This window comes from Jatropha curcas, chromosome 1 (assembly GCF_041381405.1).
Source record: "Jatropha curcas cultivar XTBG-Jc1 chromosome 1, XTBG_Jcur_1.0, whole genome shotgun sequence".
Taxonomy (NCBI): domain Eukaryota; kingdom Viridiplantae; phylum Streptophyta; class Magnoliopsida; order Malpighiales; family Euphorbiaceae; genus Jatropha; species Jatropha curcas.
In genome coordinates, this window is record NC_143151.1 from 441794 (window position 1) to 462381 (window position 20588).

Genomic DNA, 20588 nt, shown 5'->3' on the forward strand with positions numbered 1-20588 from the left:
ACTAATCCTGTGATTAAAAACTTATCGGATGTTAATCATCCCACTAATCTACTAATTAATGAAAATTCTTGCTTTCTAGCTTGATTTTGCACCTTGAGTAGTGAGACCAAAACCATAGGGAAAAAGAGGATCATAATGTGCGTCACCAGAATTCATGGGCAGCTGATCTACGGACTTGAGCCAAGTTCGAGACAGCTTCCCACTAAATCCATAGTCTCCGAAAAGCACATCAGCAACTCCATGTCCTTCAGTTCCTGGAAGCCAAGCGGCAACAAGAGCATCTATCTGGGGCATGTATGGCTCAATCACCAAAGGGCGGCCGGAGATTACAACGACAACGCATTTAGTGGTGCCACAGACATTGTTGATCACAGAAGGACCGGGTTCTGTTATTGTCAGGTTGAGATTATCTCCGTTTGTTTCTGGTTCTGTTATGATATTCTCTTGAACATGATATTGATTTCAATACTTATATATGGGCATATCAGTGAATACCTTCAGACTGTGCTCTGATCAGTAAGAATGAACCTATTGAATGTAGCCTCAAAATTTTACTTTTTTGATTTTCCTTCACCTTCCCTTATCAGGAAAGGATCTCGATGCTGTTCTTAAAGCAACACCTATACTGCCTGAGAGAGAAGCTCGGATCATTATTGTACAAATATTTCAAGGCCTTGTATACTTGAATAAAAGAACACAGAAGATTATTCATTATGATCTGAAGCCTGGGAATGTTCTATTTGATGAGCTTGGTGTTGCTAAAGTTACTGATTTTGGTCTGAGCAAGATAGTGGAGGATGATGTTGGATCCCAGGGAATGGAACTTACATCCCAGGGAGCTGGAACATATTGGTGAGTAATGTGAAGTCTGCCGTTTGTGATCACGTGGATGCAATTGTTGTATCCCTTGTTTGAATACAACATAATTCCACCAATTTATGGAGCTAATCTTGGACAACTTTCCTCACATGCAAACCAAGGTCCAATCTATGCACATGGGTAAGTCATGATTGAAGAAAATGGAAACCTAAAAGAGAGCTTTACAACCTAACAAAAGAAGACTTTAATCATTAACCCACGTGGAATCCTCTCTCAAAGAAGTCTACATAAAGAAGAGTAGAGTTCATCTCAAAGGGAGAACCCCCACGCATCACACACATTACACTACACTTCACTTATCCTTTCTCTTATAGCTTTGTATATGGTTTTATTCTTTTAGAAGTTAAGTATTCAAGAGTTGTGCAAGATTTCAAGGAAGTCATTCAAGCAATTTATCACTAGTTCTTATTTCTAAACTCTTAATCTTGTTTATTTCTTTCATTATTCTTATTGATTATGGAATATTTATCAAGTATTATTGGATTTTATTTAAGTACTATGTGTAACTAAATTCTTATACTAGGGGTTTAATGTAGCTTAATCTCTTTTCCAATTTATGCAATTAGATTTATTTTTCCTTATTCAAGTTATGATTTATTAATGAACTTAATGCTTCTAGGCAGAATTTTCCCCTAGATTGATTTATTTCAATTATCACTATATATCGGAAGAAGGATCTTTGATAAGAAAATGTTAATAAAACACATGAGAATAATAACTTGATGCGGAAGCTATATGGTTTGACTCATGGGGGGTTTTTATGATTTATCAACCTTAAATTGTAAATTCATAAACAACTACATAACTTAATGATTTAATTCATATTTGATTGCGCTATTGGAATATAGGTAATTAAATGGAATTAAAATAGCTAGCAATACATCGGAAGAGCTTGTTAGTGAATTCAGAGTTGTTTCCCAACTTGAATAATTAAATTGATTAATGAACTAATGAAATAAATTGGATAGAATTAAGTGAAATCAAAACCCCTAGTAGTTTCACTTCCTTAATTTCTTTTAATCAATTTTTGTTTACTTGACTCTTGTTTATTTTACATTTATAAAAACAATTCTCTCAATTATCGTTTAAATAATAACAAGATAACATAATTTTGGTATTTGAATTACAATACTCGTGGGAACGATATCATTCAATTCAATTTTTCAGAAAATGGAGAAGAAAAGCTCTGTACTTTTTACATACAAGCTTCAGACACAGGCATCTAGTTTTCCTTGCTTTCAAGGAAAATGATATTATCTTTTGGCAAACTCATTGAAATACATTCTTGTAATATAATCAAATGCATTTTATGTATATTTGATTATATTCCATTTATGTTAGAAATACATTTGACTAATGGCTTTTCAAATGTAGCCTTACTATTTATTGCTTATGTTAGAAATGCATTTGCTAAATGGCAAATTGGCTTGCGAATGTAAAAGTTAACATGGAATGGTAAATTTAGATGCTTAATAGATTTAATGTCTTGTGTCTGTTAGTAATTTTTTTAATAAATTTTTATTTTAATAAAAAAATAAATTAAAATTATGCTCAGGGAATTGTGTTAGAGTGTAATATAATGTAACGAGATGTATTTCGTTATATTTACATGCTAGATATATTTTCAATAACAATTTACTATGATTCACCAATGTAACAAGGGTTTATAAAATTCGGTTTTGATGTAAGAATTAAGAATCTATACACCCTTTTTTGTTTTGCTTAAAAAAGTTATTTTTTATCATTTTTTTTTTTCATATATTTTGATTTTGTTGTAAAAAAAATTAAGGGTGCATAAAGATACTTATTTCAAGTACAAAAATAAAATAATAATGTCTTTTTTCATGTGCAGAAGTAAAATAATAATATGAATTTGACTACATAAGAAGGCATTAGTGAATATTTTGTATTTGGACATCCTCTTTCACATCCATCATAAAAGGACATCAACGCATCCTACATGAACCATACAAATTCTATCTTCTATTCTCATGGCATTATCTCTCTCATCTACCTCTACAATTCCATGCACAAAACTTCACAATTCAATCTTGCAATTCACCAACTCAAGTTCTAGGAACCAAAACTTCAATTTCGTCACTAAATGTGAATCCAAAGAATCATCACCAGAAAAATTTAAAAAACTTGAGATAGGCTCTCCTATTGTTGTTATTGAGGCTCCAAAAATGATAAAGACTGCAACTTCAGTACCTTGCCTCAGGGTTAATTCTGGGTTAGTAAAGCCTGGAGATGTTGGAAGGTGCATTTCTAACCCTTCTCTTCTTCCTCACTTTTTCCATCTTCATATATGATTTTTGGTTGATTTTTGATTTGTTTAAGTATATGGCCATGGCCAGAATTGTGTCGAGAAAGCCCAAGGATGTGTGGGCAGTTCGTCTCAGCATTGGAACCTATCTTATAGATGGCAAATACTTCAAGCCCTTGGAGCTTCAAGAATGAAACTTGTACTGTTTTCAATTCAAAGCTTAACGTCAATGAAAGTATGCAAATTTCAATTCAATTTGAAAAATTGAATAAAATCAAAACTGTTTTTAATGGGTTTCATTCAGTTTTTTAGCCAAATCAGTTAACTTGGTGGAAATCTCTAGCTTTTATCAATCGATGTGATCTCCCTGGGAAAAAAAAAATGTTTCTTTACTTCAAAAAACCTATCATGTTCTTCACAATTCACAAAATGAATAAACTCAAATCATATTTCGAAGCCTCAAATCAGTAATACAATGCATAATCTGCTACAAATAGGCCTCAAAACACTCCCTGGGATCATTGGAACCTCTCTATGTAAGTGAGTCTACAAATATACAAATAATAAAAAGAACGTTATAGAAATTTATAACCAAAATATTCAAATGCTATCTGTAGAGTACTCGACATCAAATGTTGTCATACTAAGGGTTTCATGTTGGTTCAACTTTGTAGTTCCCATGTCAATGGAACAGTAAGTTGATTCACCTAACAGATGCTGAGTCTCTTCACTGTTTTTATGATGATCCCATGAACTCTCATGTAATTTTCTCAATCTGCCAAGCTCCTCAGCAACTTGTTTCATAGTTGGCCTTTTCATGCCACTAACACGTAGGCATTCTTTTGCAAGCTCTGCAAAAACTTCAATCTCTTCCATTTCACTTTCACTGGCTACATTAAAAGAAAGAGTTTGAGATAGCTCATTATTTTCTAGGGACGAGAGAAAATAATGAACGATATTACTCTTTTCTCCAGATCTTCCGCTAGAGTTTGGGTTCTCGCCTGTTAACAGCTCAACAAGAACAACTCCAAAGCTATAAACATCGCTCTTTTCAGTTAGATTACCTGTCATAAGATACTCTGGATCTAAATATCCAATAGTCCCTTGTATTCTTGTAGCCATATCAGATCGACCAGGAGAAATTAGCACTGAAGCTCCAAAGTCAGATACTTTTGCAGTGTAAGTATCGTCTAAGAGTATATTGGATGACTTGACATCGCCATGGATAATTGGGGGATCTGCTAGAGAATGCAAATAATCAAGTGCAAGTGCAGTCTCTGCGGCTATTCTTAGACGATATTTCCAGTTGTCTAATATTTTAGACTTGTTGTAATGAATATGTTGGAAAAGGGTTCCATTGGAAATGAACTCATAAACTAATAAAGGAACTTTAGTCTCCAAACAAAGGCCTAATACCCTGACAACATTTCTATGGTTGACTTGAGAAACAATGCCAAGTTCTTGTTGAAATTCTTGATTTATTTGAGTCTTGTCTTTATCTTTAGGATTCTTTACTGCAACTTGGGTGTTATCTGCCAAAACTCCTTTGTATACATATCCAAAACCTCCTTCGCCAAGAAGTAGACTTGGATCATAATTTTTGGTAGCCTTCACTAATTCTGCTTCTGTGAAGATTCTTACCCTTTGGTGCTTCAACAACAAGCCGCCATTTTTCAAAAAATTCCTCTCATTTCTTCGCCTCTTGTATAAAATGATGATCAGTAAGGCGATAATCATAATGGATGCAACCCCTCCAACAACTATAAAAAAGTCGAAAGATCAGTTACGTACTGATGGTTAAAAAACTTGATTAAAGAAGAAAAACAAGAGGATTGAGTTGAGATAGTATTAGTACATGCTTATCTCACCTGCTTGATGCCTGATTAAGAATTACATACGCAACATAAATTGATCCCTAAAATCAGTGTTACAAATGGAAGAGTTTGACAATTTTGACTTAATATCTCTCTTTTTATTGTTTGGCATGATATTTTGAGACTATAATATTTTGTTTATTGACTTGTACGAAGCATTGAAATCTTACTCGGGTCATATCATGCCGAAGCTTACGGGCCAAAAATCCAAAGGTATATCCTTTTGGTCTAAGAAGTCTTGCAATTAGTCCTGCTCCGGAGCCGTATTTTTCAAATTTTTAAAATGACATTTTCATAATTAAAATTGTAACATCTATAAATAATTTTATCTATAAAATATTTTTATTTGAAAAAATAAAAATATTTAAGTAAAATAAATTTTTATATTATACTTTAATAAATAATTAATTTTATTATTATAAATATATTATATCCTTTATTTTAAAAAAATTTTACAAAATGATAAAAAATGATATTATTATTATAAATAATCAATAGTAAAAATTCAAAAACTTTTGCATACCAAATTTCTAAATTTATTTAATAATATTTTATTTCTTTTAATTATAAAAGTTATAAGTAATGTTTGTTAAGTTAAATTAAAATATAATTTTTTTATTATTATCAAGTGAACATATTTTTCATTTTGTGTTTTCTAATTTTCATTTTGTAAAAAAAACTGTTTTATTAAAAAACAGAAAATAGAAAACAGAAAATTGTTTTATTTTATGTAAGTAAACACACCCTTAATTATGATTATTTTACAATATTTTCCCTCCTTTACCAAATAAGGGGAAAAAATGCCATAACTTAACAATATGACTTTCAAAGTTTTACCAAATTATGATTATTTTACAATATTTAACTTAATGCAACATCTAAAGACATTTTTTTTCCTTATTGAGACAACATTCCTAGGATTAAGGACATAAACACCCTTTGACAACTAACATTACATTTCATTATGCTCCTTGGATGATTGGTGAGTCTTCAAATGCTACCAGTAGAGTACTCGACATCGAACGTTGTCAGGCTAAGGACTTCTTGTTGGTTCAACTTTGCAGTTCCAATGTCAATGGAACGGTAAGATGATTGACCTAACAAATGTTCAGTCTCTTCACTATTTTGATGATAATCCCCTGATCTCTCATGCAATTTTCTCAATCTGCCAAGCTCTTCTGAAACTTGTTTCATAGTTGGCCTTTTCATGCCACTAACTCGTACGCATTGTTTTGCAAGCTCTGCAAAAACTTCAATCTCTTCCATTTCAGTCTCACTAGCTACATCAAAACAAAGTATCCTAGATAGCTCATTATTTTCTAGAGATGACAGAAAATATTGAATGATGTTACTCTTTTCGCCAGATCTTGCTCTAGAATTTGGTTTCTCCCCTGTTAATAGTTCAACAAGAACCACTCCAAAGCTATAGACATCGCTCTTTTCAGTTAAATTACCTGTCATAAGATACTCTGGATCTAAATATCCAATAGTCCCTTGTATTCTTGTAGCTATATCAGATAGACCAGGAGAAATTAGTACTGAAGCTCCAAAATCAGATACTTTAGCAGTGTAAGTATCGTCTAAGAGTATATTACATGACTTCACATCGCCATGGATAATTGGGGGATCTGCTAAAGAATGCAAATAATCAAGTGCAAGCGCAGTCTCTGCTGCTACTCTTAGACGATTTTTCCATGTGGCTAATATTTTAGACCTGTTGTAATGGATATGCTGGGAAAGGGTTCCATGGGAAATGAATTCGTAAACTAATAAAGGAACTTTAGTCTCCAAACAAAGGCCTAATACCTTGACAACATTTCTATGGTTAACTTGTGAAACAATGCCAAGTTCTTGTTGAAATTCTTGATTTATTTGAGTCTTGTCTTTATCTTTAGGCTTCTTTACTGCAACTTGGGTGTTATCTGCTAAAACTCCTTTATAAACATATCCGAAACCTCCTTCGCCAAGAAGTAAATTTTGATCATAATTTTTAGTAGCCTTTACTAACTCTGCTTCTCTGAAGATTCTTACCCTTTGGTGCTCCAATAACAAGCCTCCATTTTTCAAAAAGTTCCTCTCATTTCTTCGCCTCTTGTATAGAATGATGAACAGGAAAGCGATAACCACAATGGATGCAACCCCTCCAACAACTATTTAAACAAAATGAAAGATCAGTTATTGATGGTTAAAACTTAATATTAAAGAAGGAAAGCAATAGGATAATGAATTGAGATAGTACTCGCAGCAATAGTTGTAATGCGAAATCCTTGACAGCCAACTTTACCATCACCACGCATCCCAAGTGGGCAACTGCATGTGTAGTTCCCAATTGTATTCTTGCAAGTACCATCGCACTTGTACCCTGGTTCTTTGCACTCATCAATATCTGTTATATAGATATGGAGCGATTCATTAGAGAAGGAATAGAAACCAAGAAAAATGAAAAAGCCAAAGAACAATAAAACGAGAGGACGATTGCTTTTGAATAACTACCTTGGCATCCCTGTGGAAGATAAGGATTTCCTGTAAATCCATCTGTGCAGTTGCACCGATATCCTCCGACATTTTCAGAGAAGAAACAATCAGTATTTTGGCCACAAGCATATTTTTTATCCGGATTTGAAGGCGATTTCGCCTCATCACATGTCTCCTCTCTTACTGCCCATTCAATCACAACATCAGATTCAAAATACTTTTTAGTCTCTCGCGAATATGGATGAGAAGAGAGCTGCAGATTCGAAAAGTTAAAAGTGCTTTCATCGGCTAGAAACGCAAATTCACACGGATTAAACTGCCAAACCCCGCTATGATTAAAAATGCTTGAGACTCCAATGTTTATTGCTGTAAGATTTCGCGGTAGCGGTGTCTGGCAGCATCCACGGCCTGAGCAAGAACCGTTTTGAGTAACATTACTACCACACCACGAAATACAGCCGCTAGCAAAACTCATTTCGCCATCTTCAAATAAGGCTAAAGTATCGCAACCAACTACTGTGAACTTGTTCCGAGTATCAGAGAACCGAACTGGCGGGCCGCTATGCAGTCTAATTTGTTGACTAAAATTGTGCGTTCTTCCTGTCTCGTTGTAGCAATTGTATGCTGAATCAATTCGCACGGAGATGGTTCCTTCTTTTATTGATATATTGTGAATAGGCATGTTTTCCCCAAAAAATAGACTCGGAGTATCATCACTTACATTGCAAGTTAAGATGAAATGCTTGTTTAGCGCACAATAGTCGGGATTGGAAATTCCAGATGTGAAGTTGATTCCAAATGGGTATGGAACATGAACAGTGCCACATGTGTCACGACAACCAGAAATTACATCTGTAGCTGTTGTCGTTTGGGATATTAATGGCAATATCACAAACCAGAAAGCCAACATCTTTCTTGGACAGATTTCAAATACACAATCTAAAGAAACTTAGACTTGTATAATGTATTTATGTAGATGAGTTATGCAAAGAAGATGATATTCATATAGGGTCTGGGAAGGGCAGTTTATTGACTATTCACTAATGAGTTTTTTTCTTTTTAATTTTTAAATGGAAATTATGGAATAGCAAAGACTTGGTCCGTCAGTTGACTGACTTAGCATACCAAGTTGGAAAAGTTGGCCTTTTATTAGAAAATGAAAACGTTACTAATGATATCCTAATTACATGACTACCTACCTAAAATCATAACTAAATTCCAATAGCATTACAAAAATAGAAAAATAATTTTTATTTTTCATAAAAATGTTAAAGCTAATTTTCTTATATATATTAAAATATAATCCAGTTTAATTGATTCAAAATAAACTATATTTATTATATTTATTTACCAAATTTCTAACACCATGCAGACAAAATTTATCAAAATAAAACATAATTAATGATCAAATTAAATCTAAAAAAGTTCAACTTGCTATTCTTAACATCATAGAAACATTAACACAATTTATCTCTTATTACAAAACTACCTTAAACATCCCCACTAATCCTATGATTAAAAACTTATCGGATGTTAATCATCCCACTAATCTACTAATTAATGAAAATTCTTCCTTTCTAGCTTGATTTTGCACCTTGCGTAGTGAGACCAAAACCATAGGGAAAAAGAGGATCATAATGTGCATCACCAGAATTCATGGGCAGCTGATCTACGGACTTGAACCAAGTTCGAGACAGCTTCCCACTAAATCCATAGTCTCCGAAAAGCACATCAGCAACTCCATGTCCTTCAGTTCCTGGAAGCCAAGCGGCAACAAGAGCATCTATTTGGGGCATGTATGGCTCAATCACCAAAGGGCGGCCGGAGATTACAACAACAACGCATTTAGTGGTGCCACAGACATTGTTGATCACAGAAGGACCTGGTTCTGTTATTGTCAGGTTGAGATCGTCTCCGTTTGTTTCTGCATAAGGAAGCTCTCCAATAACAACAATGGCGTAGGAGAAGTTGTTGGCCTTGACAAAAGCAGCTTCAGGATTTTCACTGTAGGTTATTTCTGTGCTTGGATCAACAGCAGCTGAGATTCCACTTAGAATAGTGGTTCCTGTTACATTACAATACAACATCAACAACTAAGGCTTAGTACAAAACTATTTAGGCTGAATATATGAATCGTTTATTTCAAATATTCATGGTGATCAAATTAATATCGACGCAAAGCAAAGTATAAGCCGGAAAGAGGGTTTTAGTATCTACCGGCTGTATAGTTGTTGCCATTAACGCCTTGCCAAGTGATAGTCCAACCACCACACTGATAGCCCAGATTGCTGGCATGGGTACCAGCAACAAGGATCCTGCCTGCATTTTTAGGTAGAGGAAGCAATGGGGCATCTGCGTTCTCTCCATTCTTCAATAGAACTAGTGACTTCCTCACAGCTTCCCTTGCCAAATCTCTATGAGCCTATTTATGAAGAGTGAGATTGATTCATAATCCATAAAAAAGAAATTAAAGCTCAACATTAAGTTTATTAACTAAACCTGGCTTCCAAGGCGGTCTGTAAAGACCTGATCAGCCCATGGATCTTCAAACAGACCTAGAGTGAATTTTACTCTTAAAATCCTCCTAACAGCATCATCAATACGGCTCATGGGAATGACATTCTTGTTGACAAGGTCGGTCAGTATACCTATGAACTCTGTATAATTGTAGGGAACCATAACCTGAAATTGCCAAAGGAAATATTTAGTCTCAGTGTCATATAAGCTAGCCTAAGAATACCCTAACTGTAAATGAAAAAGAAAAAAATTTTTTTGAACATATAGATATTAATTTTCATTTTCGTTGATTTTCAAGAATGAGTTCAGAAGAGGAAAGAGTTGAGCAATAACCATGTCAATGCCAGCAGAAATTCCTTCCAGGACTGAGTAAGTATAGTTTGCATGAGAAGGTGAAGTAATCTTATCAATACCCTGCCAATCAGATATGACAAAACCCTGCAATTGTCAAATAGAAAGATTAGATTAAGCAACAAAATTTTCAGAATGATAAGTGAATATCAAATAGAAAGAATAGCCAAGAAACAAAATTTCCAGAATAGGAAAATTTTTGAGTACCCTGAACTTGAAAGTGTTCTTAAGCAAATTGGTGACAAGATCATGGTTAGCATGCATCTTCTGTCCATTCCAGCTTGAATAAGAAACCATAATTGTTGAAACGCCCTTTATAACAGAGAGCAAATAAGCAGGCATATGAATTCTCATCAACCCACGATAATCAATCACAGTATTGTTTTCATTAATGCCTCTGGTCGTGCCTCCATCACCCACAAAGTGCTTTGCACATGCTGCCACCTTATCCCTATTAGAGAAATTACAGAACATTAAAGGAAATTAAGAGTGGTTTTTGGTGAACAAAAGGATAATGTATAATTGAATGGAGTGGCTATGAACTTAAACTTACTTTCCAGATATATAAGGAACACCATTTTTAGGAGCATCACCTTGTAATCCAGATATAATTTCTGTCATATCTCTAACCAACATAGGATCTTCACCATAGCTCTCATAGCACCTTCCCCATCTCGGATCTCTACAGACCTATCATGTGTATAAAGCATATAAGGGTTGATTTTAATTAGCATGAAATGTATAAATAATTTCATAATTTAAGATACACAATAAGTTAGGGCCCTAAAAGTTATTTCATCAAGCTAGAGGGATGTAAATGCTAGTTACACAATAATAAGTTGGGAATGTTAAGTATTTTGTTTTCTTATCAAAAAAACCGGCTCTAAGATGATTTGATTGTGTTACCGCAATGCATGGAGCAAAAACATAATTAATGCCTGTTGCTCTAACTTCAAGAGCAGTTGCAGCCCCAATCCTCTTCACAAGATTAGGATCCCTGCAATAGATTTTTAGATATAAGGTTCTTATCATAGTAGAGAAATTATAATCTTATGGTAGGAGCAATGCTTAGCATGAAATCTACATTTTAATCTAAAATGGTTATTGCATAGTTGACAAATTTCAGTGATTATAGAATCAGATTGTCAAGTATTGATCAATGCTTTGAAGGCTGACAATAGGGGTGAGCAAACTTTGGAAAAAACTAAAAACTGAACCCAACCAAATTATTTTCAATTTTTGGTTCGGTTATTTTCAGTCTTTGGATCAGTTATTATAAACATTTATTCTCTGAATAAAACCGAATCGTTTGACTGAATCAGTGAGTACCGAACCGAAGTGACCGGTTTGGTTCGGTTCCGAGCATATTTCAGTTTCAAAGAAAAACTATTTTCGTTCTTTTTTTTCTGTGGTTCAGTTTCAATCCGAATCACCTGTTTGCACAGCCCTAGTTATCTTATTTTGGCTTAGTGGTTTCAAATGGTAAGTCTTTCCTCGGTGCGATTCGAGCAAATTTCATTTGTGTTTGTTAAGAGATAGCAGAACCACGCTGCTCGTACAATTGCAAGAGCATTTATTTCTATGTCTGATTTCCAACGAGGGTATGCACTCCTTCATATTTCTATGATGTTTGATATTTGATTCCAATAATATTTTCAAAGCCTATTTCCATTCAAAAAGTTGACAAATTTCAGGATGTAAAAAATGATCATTAATATATATATGTAAAAAAAGGTATACCTTGTGGCTCCAAGGCCTATATTGTGGGGAAACACAGTGGCTTTATAGACATTATTGTGTCCATGAACAGCATCAATCCCATAAATCAAAGGAATACCAAGCCGGCTTGACAAAGAACCATTTTGGAACCAATTAATCATTCCAATCCAATCCTCTGGAGTAGCCTGAGGCTTTGGGACACTGCCTCCACCGCTCAATAGACTACCAATAGAGTAATTTTTCAGTATATCAGGAGTTGCAATGGCTCGATCCAATTGCACCATTTGGCCTATCTTTTCTGCTAGAGTCATTCTGCCCATAAGATCCCTTATTCGATTATTAAATGGCTGCTTTGGATCTTTATATTTCAAATAATTTGATTCTGCTTTTGTTGTTGCTATTGAGAAATAGCATAGCAGGATAAATCCCAGTAAGGGGATGGAGATCCTCGTCATCTTTGGCTTTGTAGCAAGCTCTCAGCTCTTTTGAAAATTCAATGGATACTGCAAAAATGTTTCAAGAAGGATCAAAATGAGGGATTTATGATGTAGTAGTGAAACCCAAAACATGTATTTAAAGAAAAGAAAACAAGATGTACAAGGAAAAGGCTCCAAAAATGATAGCAGAAACAGAAAGATATCAAGAAAAGAAGCTGTTGTTACTGAGAATCTGAATTTTGTGTGCATGGAAGGATAATAAACATGTAACTATATATATATATATATATATATATACACTGTATGAGAATGAGATGTAATGGATAAGTTCAAAGAGAGATGGATGAGTTGGACAAGAACAACCTTCTTTTTCTGCTGATTTTGTTAGTCTTATAGAGATATTTGGAGACCTGGTATTAAGTAGAATTCCTATTCTTCTTACCTAAAAAATCTACAAAGTTAGATAATATAAATATTAACATTCTTTCCTTCTTTATCAATTAACTCGATTTTTTTTTTTTTTTTTTTTTTTTTTTTTTTTGCATATATGTTATTCAAGTAAAACTATCTCAATATTTGCAATTCTAAGAACTGAGGATGGTATTTAAGTAAAATTATCTCAACAATATGACTCTAAGTTTCGCTGGTCGATCTCAATTAGCTTGAATTTAGGAGAAAACAAAAGAAAATAAACAAGTAATGAAGAGAAATCTAATTAAACCCAATAAAGGGTAATATTGGCACATACCATAGTAGTGAAATCTATTGGAAACATTATTTATAATTTATAATAAATCTATTAGAAACTCAATTTATTCTAAACTTATGTGCAATATGTAATTTATCTAAAATTAACCCTTTATATAATTATCAAATGAATAAAAAGGCCCTATTTTTTTAAAAAAAAAGTAAAATAATAATTTTTAATATTTTTAATTGATAAAATTATTAATATTATTTTAATCTAATGAAAGCAAAAAAAAAAAAAAAGAATTTAATGTTGATAAAATATAGTTCTTTTTTAGGATGTTAATAAAATATAATTTAGTTGTAAGAGTTTTTTATCAATTTGATTAAAGTTATTAAAAATGAGTATTATCCCCTGCTGTATAATCTATAATCCTCTTTGTAGGTGTGTAATGACTTTTAATAAATAAATGAATTTCAATGCAGTATGAATTTTGTTACTTAAAAAGAATGACATATAAATCTAAGTTTTGCAACACAAATTATTTATCAATTATTATTTATTAATTTTAATATATTGAGACTTTTATTGTGGTTTATAATTTGTCAAAAAAAGGTTTTCATGCAACATAGAGCCTTGTAAGCCAATCAGGTCATAGGTTGATTGATCCTCACTTAAGTGTAATGAGTGAATTTTGAGTTCTAGTCCTCTCAATCACAATTGCTTTCGGCTCATTGTGTCTCAATGAATTACAAAAAAAAAAAAATAGAGCCTTGTAGCAGATAATATATCTTTGGAGAGAGAGGGGAAAACTGGAAAGCATAACAGCCAGTCATTTATCATTCAATTGGTCTGAAAATCATACATCCCAATGACATCCTTTGTTGAGAGCTTGACCCTTTGTAAAGCTCCTCATGAAGAGGGAAAAATAGCTTCACAGAGTTTTAACCATGAAAGTGCAAAACAGATAGTGTCTAATACAAGATAGCTCTCCCATTTGATGAACCTTACTTCTTGGTAGGCTTAGTTGCTAGACCAAACCCAAAGGGAAACAAAGGGTCATAATTTTTATCCCCCACATTCATAGGGAGCTGGTCTACTGTCTTGAACCAGGTCCGTGCAAGCTTGCCAGTGAATCCATAATCACCAAACAGCAAATCAGCAACACCTTGGCCTTCAGTTCCAGGAAGCCAAGCAGCTACAAGAGCATCTATATATGTGAGATAAGGCTGGATCACAACAGGGCGACCGGATATGACGACGACCACACATTTGACAGCTGCACACACATTTGTGATAGTACTCGGTCCGGGTTCAGGTATTGTCAGATTGAGGCTGTCACCATATGTTTCTGCATATGGTGGCTCCCCAACTACAACAATGGCATAGGAGAATTTATTTGACTTGACAAAGTTAAAATCTGGGTTTTCGTTGTAGACAACTTGGGTGCCAGCATCAACTGTGTTCTTCACTGCATCTAGAATTGTCGTACCTGTCAATGAGATGGCATTCCATTAAAACCATTGTCATAAACATAATGGCGAAAACTTACAACAGATGCTAGTATTTCGAAAGATATAAGACAAGCTATTGGGCTAGCAATCCAATGGTCTAGTGCCTATTTCATAGTGCAAAGGCTTTTGAGTTCAAGTTTTGGCAGTCTATTTCCCATTTAAGAATTTCCGGTGTACCAAAAGAAAGAAATGGAAGAAAAGCATTTGATGCACATCCCAGAATTCCAATTTTCCAAATTATTATTCATGCAGATAAAGGTGATGATTTCAGCACCAAAAATTTGAAAACTAATGAAGTCTTCCAAATATGAATTTAATTTGGAAATTATAGCGATCCCCTGGAAAGGTAATTTTAGAAATTAAACATACCAGTTGTGAGGTCATTGCCACCAAGACCCTGCCATGTGATTGTCCAGCCTCCACATTGATAGCCCAAATTTTCAGCATGGCTTCCAGCAACTAGTATCTTTGGTGCTTTCTTGGGAAGTGGCAATAATGGTTTATCAGCAGATTCACCATTCTTCAGTAGCACAAGCGATTTCCTTACAGCTTCTCTTGCTAATTCTCTATGTTCCTATTCAAGGTACATCATGTGATGAACAAAAGCTTTCACATTTGAAAAAGATAAGTGAAAAGGCTTTTACAGCAAGAAGATTAATCACCAAACCTGACTGCCAAGTTGGTTGACCAAACTGAGATCAGCAAGTGGGTTCTCGAACAGACCCATGGTAAATTTAACCCTCAAAATTCTTTTTACAGCATCATCAATCCTGCTCATTGGGATTATCTTGTTCTTCACCTGATAGCTCAGATCATCAATGAACTCTGTGAAGTTATACGGAACCATGACCTACAATACAAAGAGAGACACATTAGATATAAAAATTTAAAAGAAAGAAAACTCTCCTATGTCTCGGTTTGCAGGACAATAGACTCATTCCATTTCGATTCTTCAATTCTCTGCTAAACCATAGTCTACTGAACACCTAGACATTTTGAAATAATATTTCCTAGATCATGCAAAACTTTCACTGACCATGTCAATTCCGGCACCGACTCCAGCTTCAACAGAAAATGAATAATTAGCATGTGGAGGAGAGGTAATCCTGTCAATTCCTTGCCAATCTGATATTACAAACCCCTGAAATATACCCACAGAAACAAATTATGGGCAAGAAACAAGACTAAATTATTATATTCAAAACCAATAATTTGAGAAAGAAATGGATAATTTATTTAAATAAATGTCTGTACCCTGAATTTCATCTTGTTCTTCAGGAATCCAGTGACAAGATCCTGACTAGCATGCATCTTCTTTCCATTCCAGCTGGAGTAGGAGACCATGACTGTGGCAACTCCCTTGCTAATAGCATTGTAGTATGCCGGCATGTGGATATTGAGCAACCCTTGCAAATTTATCACAGTGTTGTTCTCATTGATGCCCCTGGTCGTGCCACCATCTCCAACATAGTGCTTTGCACAAGCTGCAACCTTAGTCCTAAGAAAATAGTCAACTAAGCAGGGGAAATTGCCAATCAAAAGCTCTCAAATATAATTATTTGATATTGCTAATGGAAAGTTTCAAATGTAAAATTATGTCCTCCATGAATTATAGTTGATTTTGGATTCTTGATTACAAAGCCTCTCTCCATTATTAATAAACCCATGAACAAAGAACGGATATAACCATAAAACCAAAACATATCATTTTCTTCATGATTAGTATCAACAGGAGAAAATTATCCAAATCCAAATGGTCTATTTCATCATACAAAATGATACCTCTGGAATTAGTTGAATCTAAATTGGTACTTAATGATTAGCAATATGATTAATGTAGTCCAATAAATGGATTTAACATGTTGGAATTTTTCACTCTGCATATTCTAGTGATTTCTTTCACAAAATCTTTTTCCTGAAATGATCTCTCTGGTATGAAAAGGCAAAGCAAACAGTTCTCTCCAGAAACAACTCTTATTGGACCACCATATTAAATTAGTAGAAAAACATTCAACATTTTAGACTGACGTCAGCAAGAGATCACATTAAGTTGGGCATGTGAAACGTCAATTCTCTAAATGTTATTTCTCTCTATGCCCTTAGAGACTGCATGGCCCACCACTGATGCCATCCACATGGCTTAGATTTTGAAATCATCCAAGAGTTACATGTCATGAAACTGAAAGTGATACATCATGCATGCAAGGGACTAGATGTTTTCCAAGCTGCGGTTAAGATAAAGGAAGTGCTAGATATTTGGCTTTTTTCACTTATTGTGTTTCATAATTGGAATATTAAAATGGTCCACTATTTGGCCTATCTCACAAAATGTCCAAGGAAAGTACTTCACATAGTGGTTAGAACTATTGGTGATATATCAAAAGGGGTTGAGCCTTTCTACTAATGTAAATTAGACAATGTTTGATATTTCTATACAATTACAAAGAATAGAATATAGAAATATTGAATTGTGGAAAGAAGTAATGTGAAATTTAGACATGTGACAACACAGGGAAAAATGCATAAAAGTTGAAGAAAAACTGGGTCAAATAAAAAAATGAAACAGTAAAGAAAAAACAAAAAGAATATATGAAACTACTTCAATTTTCAATTCCAGCACAATAAATTTAAAGTACAAACTGATTAGACATGTTTATTACAATAAATTTGTCTCATATTAACAAGGCAAATCCAAAGGCTGAAGCAGTTATTCATTAGCAGGGAACTTACTTTCCAGGAGTGACAAAAGGAATACCCTTTTTAGAATTTGCAGGGAGGTATCCTTGTAAACCAGGTATAATCTCAGTCATTGCTTGAACAATTCTATGATCTTCACTGTAGCTCTCATAACACCGTCCCCATCTAGGATCCCTGCAAACCTGTGAAAGCAGAAGAAGTCAAGAAGATAGCAAAAAATATATATTAGACAATTTGGTTCAGACTGTCTACAGTATAGAATAATCAATTTGTTTTCATATTACTTACTGCGATACATGGAGCGAAAACATAAGGGATTCCTGTAGCTCTAACTTCAAGAGCAGTTGCTTCTCCAATCCTTTTTACAAGATCAGGATCCCTGAGAGAAATAAAAATTGTTATGACTCCAATAATAAAATAATATGGCTTATTATTTTGGTAAAATAGATAGGGACAGTACAATAAAAGTCAAAAAATCATTAACTCAGATTGACATTGTTGTTTCATGAGAACTAACACAAGTTCATAAAATAAGATACACAATCCATTAAAGAAATTCATCGTCGCATATGTACATGCCTGGTCACTCCAAGACCCACATTGTGAGGAAATATTGTGGCTTTGTACACATTGTTGTGTCCATGAACTGCATCAATCCCATAAATCATAGGAATTCCAAGCCGAGTCGATAGAGCCCCCTTTTGAATATTATTCACTGCATTTACCCAAGTCTCAGCTGAAGCCTTTGGTGCTGGCACACTTCCTCCACCACTCAGCACACTCCCTACATAGAATAATCACAACTTCCATTACAATGCTACTCATCATTCAATATCACTACTTAAGCACAATGACTCAATAATTTAAAAGTATTTTATATGCATTAAACATTGGTCCAACTAAACAAGACAATATAAGATGTAAATGGGTAAGTGAAAAAAATGGGAATTACTTTAAAAAGAATTATTTATACCTATAAAATACTTTTTCATGACATCTGGAGCAGCAACACTGCGTTCAATCTGTACCATTTGCCCAATCTTTTCTTCGAGAGTCATTCTGCTCATTAAGTCTTTAATCCTAACACCTAATGGCTGTTTTGGATCTTTGTATTTTAGATGCTTTGTTTCACCAGCTGCATCTGCCAAGTAGCACAATAGGAGAAGTCCTAAAATGGGTATTAACAACTTCCCCATTCTAGTACCCAGATCGAGCTATTTACTTGAAATCTGGAAATCAACCACAGTCAGCAATTAAACTCAAATGTGAAAGCTAAAAAGCAACATTTTAGTCGAAATAGCTAAAATAAGCCTGTTAAAGTATCAAATCAATCCAGTAACTTAAAGATTTGAACTGAAAAGAAACAAAAAAGAGAAATAAAGAAGCAAGAATAGAACAGAGCAAGAAGATATCAAGTTCTTGCGAGGAAAAATCAATTACGTAAAAGCAAACTTAATCGGCATATCCAATAACATATAACTAGCATTATATTGTTTAGTTTATCAAGTTTCCAACGTTTATTTTTTCTTCTAAAGTATATCAAGTTTACGAACAAAAAAGAGGAAAAATAAAGATAACGTAGTTGTTTTCAACTTACATAGTGAAACCAACGCAGAAGCTAAAACTTCAAAGAGGGAAAGAAAAGGAGAGAGAGAGAGAAAAAAATATGCAGGAAGAGGATAAATTTGATTGTAGATTTTCAGAAGAAAGAATGTAGTACTGGTCTCCTCTGCTCCAGTTTATAGTTTCAAGGAGACAATGAGAGTGTGAAAGTGGAATGCAATAAGCTGATAATCCACTGCTTAATATAGACAAAGCTCATGATTTTTTTGACCCTGTGATTGATAATTAAATATTCTATTCAGTCCTCGCTATTATTTTATCATTTGCCCCAACCACAAAATTAGGAATTTTGTCTTTTTATTTATTTTTTTTTTTTTTTTAAACACCAAACTTCCTCTAGTACTTACTAGTGGGACCATTAGGCACCAACTTTAATAAAACTTTACTTCAAAAAAATATCATAAAATTAATAGAAAATCTTAAAATTAGAGGCTTAATAAAAAAAAAATTATCTCGATAGGTATAATCCCCTTTGAGGCCGAGGAGAGTAAATGAATAAAATGTATTCTCTGGAAATTGAATTTATATTCTTATTCTAAAAATTAAATTTATGTTCTCATCTTTACGAAATTGAAATCGCTTACCACTTTAATTAATAATTTATTAATATATTTTTTATTAATTATTGTTTCTAAGATCGGTTACACATAACGGAAAAGAGTTACAAGCAGTAAAAACAAATGTCATTAATTTATATATTCAAATTTAAATATTTACTATATATATTTTTTATTTTCAAATGAGTTTAATAAAGAGTATGTCATGCTTCAGTTTATAAGAACATGTACGTCTATTACAAGTAAATAATATTTTTATTGGTAATTAATTAATAATTAAAGCTAAATCACACCCAGAACCCAGCTGTCTTCCTTGGAAGATGATTCGTCTACGTCTTGCCTTTCGGGCAACTATCATCATCATGTTTTATGCATCATCATTTCTTGCTGATTCAGAAAAAAATTAAAATTATGAACCATTTATTTAAATTTTCAATTAAAAATATTATTTTTTCCGTTCCATAAAAAATAAATTTATTTTTAAGTTTGACATATATTACTATTTTTGTGATAGAGTAATATATTTATTGATAATGATATTAAATAGGAATAAAGCAGAAAATTGTAAATTATCTTTTAAAGAAGGAAATAAGATTATGTTTGGGCAAATGAAAAAGGAACACAAATTTTATTTTTTAGAATAAAGGGAATTGTCAAATGACCTTCTTCAGCAATAATGTTTAACGTAGATTTTAGTATTTATTTTATTATTTATAAATTATAGTATTTATATATATAATATTTATTATATTAGTGTTTATGGTTTGAGATAATGTATGACAAAACGTTACTCTCGTTTGATCAAATACTATACTTAAATTACTGACAATTATTAAAAAAATAACTATTATTAAAATAATTAATTTGTCGAGCAAAACTGAATATAGCTTAGAGTGCAACCATAATTATTTTTTTATTTTTTGAATATCTCATAAAAAAATACTAGATATGTTCTTATATTTAGACTGAAGTGATATTGAATTAAAAACTT

General features: G+C 33.3%; 3 protein-coding genes, 1 long non-coding RNA gene and 1 pseudogene across 5 annotated transcripts; 1 reads left to right on the forward strand and 4 right to left on the reverse strand.

Moving 5' to 3' along the window:
- Positions 1–2837: 2837 nt before the first annotated feature.
- On the forward strand, positions 2838–3435 carry LOC105629353 (protein CHLORORESPIRATORY REDUCTION 42, chloroplastic). Its single transcript, XR_005178684.2, has 2 exons — positions 2838–3139; positions 3237–3435. It is a non-coding gene; the product is annotated as a protein CHLORORESPIRATORY REDUCTION 42, chloroplastic (long non-coding RNA).
- Positions 3436–3566: 131 nt separating this feature from the next.
- LOC149498724 (wall-associated receptor kinase 5 pseudogene) lies at positions 3567–4926 on the reverse strand (annotated as a pseudogene).
- An 872-nt stretch (positions 4927–5798) lies between these two features.
- Positions 5799–8497, reverse strand: LOC105629351 (wall-associated receptor kinase 2). Its single transcript, XM_089726363.1, has 3 exons — positions 7513–8497; positions 7259–7405; positions 5799–7169 (listed from the first exon to the last, which is right to left on the reverse strand). Exons 1-3 carry the CDS (start codon positions 8402–8404, stop codon positions 6010–6012), a joined length of 2199 nt encoding a protein of 732 aa, XP_089582489.1. The 5' UTR covers positions 8405–8497; the 3' UTR covers positions 5799–6009.
- A 375-nt stretch (positions 8498–8872) lies between these two features.
- Positions 8873–12794, reverse strand: LOC105629423 (uncharacterized). 2 transcript variants are annotated; one of them, XM_089719720.1, is made up of 9 exons: positions 12680–12794; positions 12103–12584; positions 11269–11359; positions 10916–11052; positions 10570–10813; positions 10345–10449; positions 9994–10176; positions 9712–9916; positions 8873–9559 (listed from the first exon to the last, which is right to left on the reverse strand). In XM_089719720.1, the coding sequence occupies exons 2-9, from the start codon at positions 12534–12536 to the stop codon at positions 9072–9074; spliced, it is 1887 nt and encodes a 628-aa protein (XP_089575846.1). In that variant the 5' UTR covers positions 12537–12584; positions 12680–12794; the 3' UTR covers positions 8873–9071. The 2 variants fall into 2 exon arrangements, with proteins under 2 accessions (XP_089575846.1, XP_089575845.1); XM_089719719.1 differs by having other exon boundaries at positions 12103–12777.
- Positions 12795–14019: 1225 nt separating this feature from the next.
- LOC105629347 (uncharacterized) lies at positions 14020–19196 on the reverse strand. Its single transcript, XM_012210924.3, has 10 exons — positions 19015–19196; positions 18391–18646; positions 17997–18201; positions 17706–17796; positions 17451–17599; positions 15975–16218; positions 15757–15861; positions 15388–15570; positions 15090–15294; positions 14020–14698 (listed from the first exon to the last, which is right to left on the reverse strand). The coding sequence occupies exons 2-10, from the start codon at positions 18611–18613 to the stop codon at positions 14214–14216; spliced, it is 1890 nt and encodes a 629-aa protein (XP_012066314.1). The 5' UTR covers positions 18614–18646; positions 19015–19196; the 3' UTR covers positions 14020–14213.
- Between the last annotated feature and the right edge of the window lie 1392 nt (positions 19197–20588).

Excerpts from the sequence above, each read along its gene's own strand:
- LOC105629423 (XM_089719720.1), bottom strand. The coding sequence starts at position 12,536 with ATGACGAGGATCTCCATCCCCTTACTGGGATTTATCCTGCTATGCTAT. Across the intron at positions 9,917-9,993 it reads CAGACCGCCTTGGAAGCCAG|GCTCATAGAGATTTGGCAAG; the intron begins GTTTAGTTAATA and ends CTTCATAAATAG. Across the intron at positions 9,560-9,711 it reads TGGCAACAACTATACAGCCG|GAACCACTATTCTAAGTGGA; the intron begins GTAGATACTAAA and ends GTAATGTAACAG.
- LOC105629347 (XM_012210924.3), bottom strand. The coding sequence starts at position 18,613 with ATGGGGAAGTTGTTAATACCCATTTTAGGACTTCTCCTATTGTGCTAC. Across the intron at positions 17,797-17,996 it reads GTGGGTCTTGGAGTGACCAG|GGATCCTGATCTTGTAAAAA; the intron begins GCATGTACATAT and ends TATTTCTCTCAG. Across the intron at positions 16,219-17,450 it reads CCTTTTGTCACTCCTGGAAA|GACTAAGGTTGCAGCTTGTG; the intron begins GTAAGTTCCCTG and ends CTATTTTCTTAG.
- LOC105629351 (XM_089726363.1), bottom strand. The coding sequence starts at position 8,404 with ATGTTGGCTTTCTGGTTTGTGATATTGCCATTAATATCCCAAACGACA. Across the intron at positions 7,406-7,512 it reads TCTTCCACAGGGATGCCAAG|ATATTGATGAGTGCAAAGAA; the intron begins GTAGTTATTCAA and ends TCTATATAACAG. Across the intron at positions 7,170-7,258 it reads CATTACAACTATTGCTGCGA|TTGTTGGAGGGGTTGCATCC; the intron begins GTACTATCTCAA and ends TTGTTTAAATAG.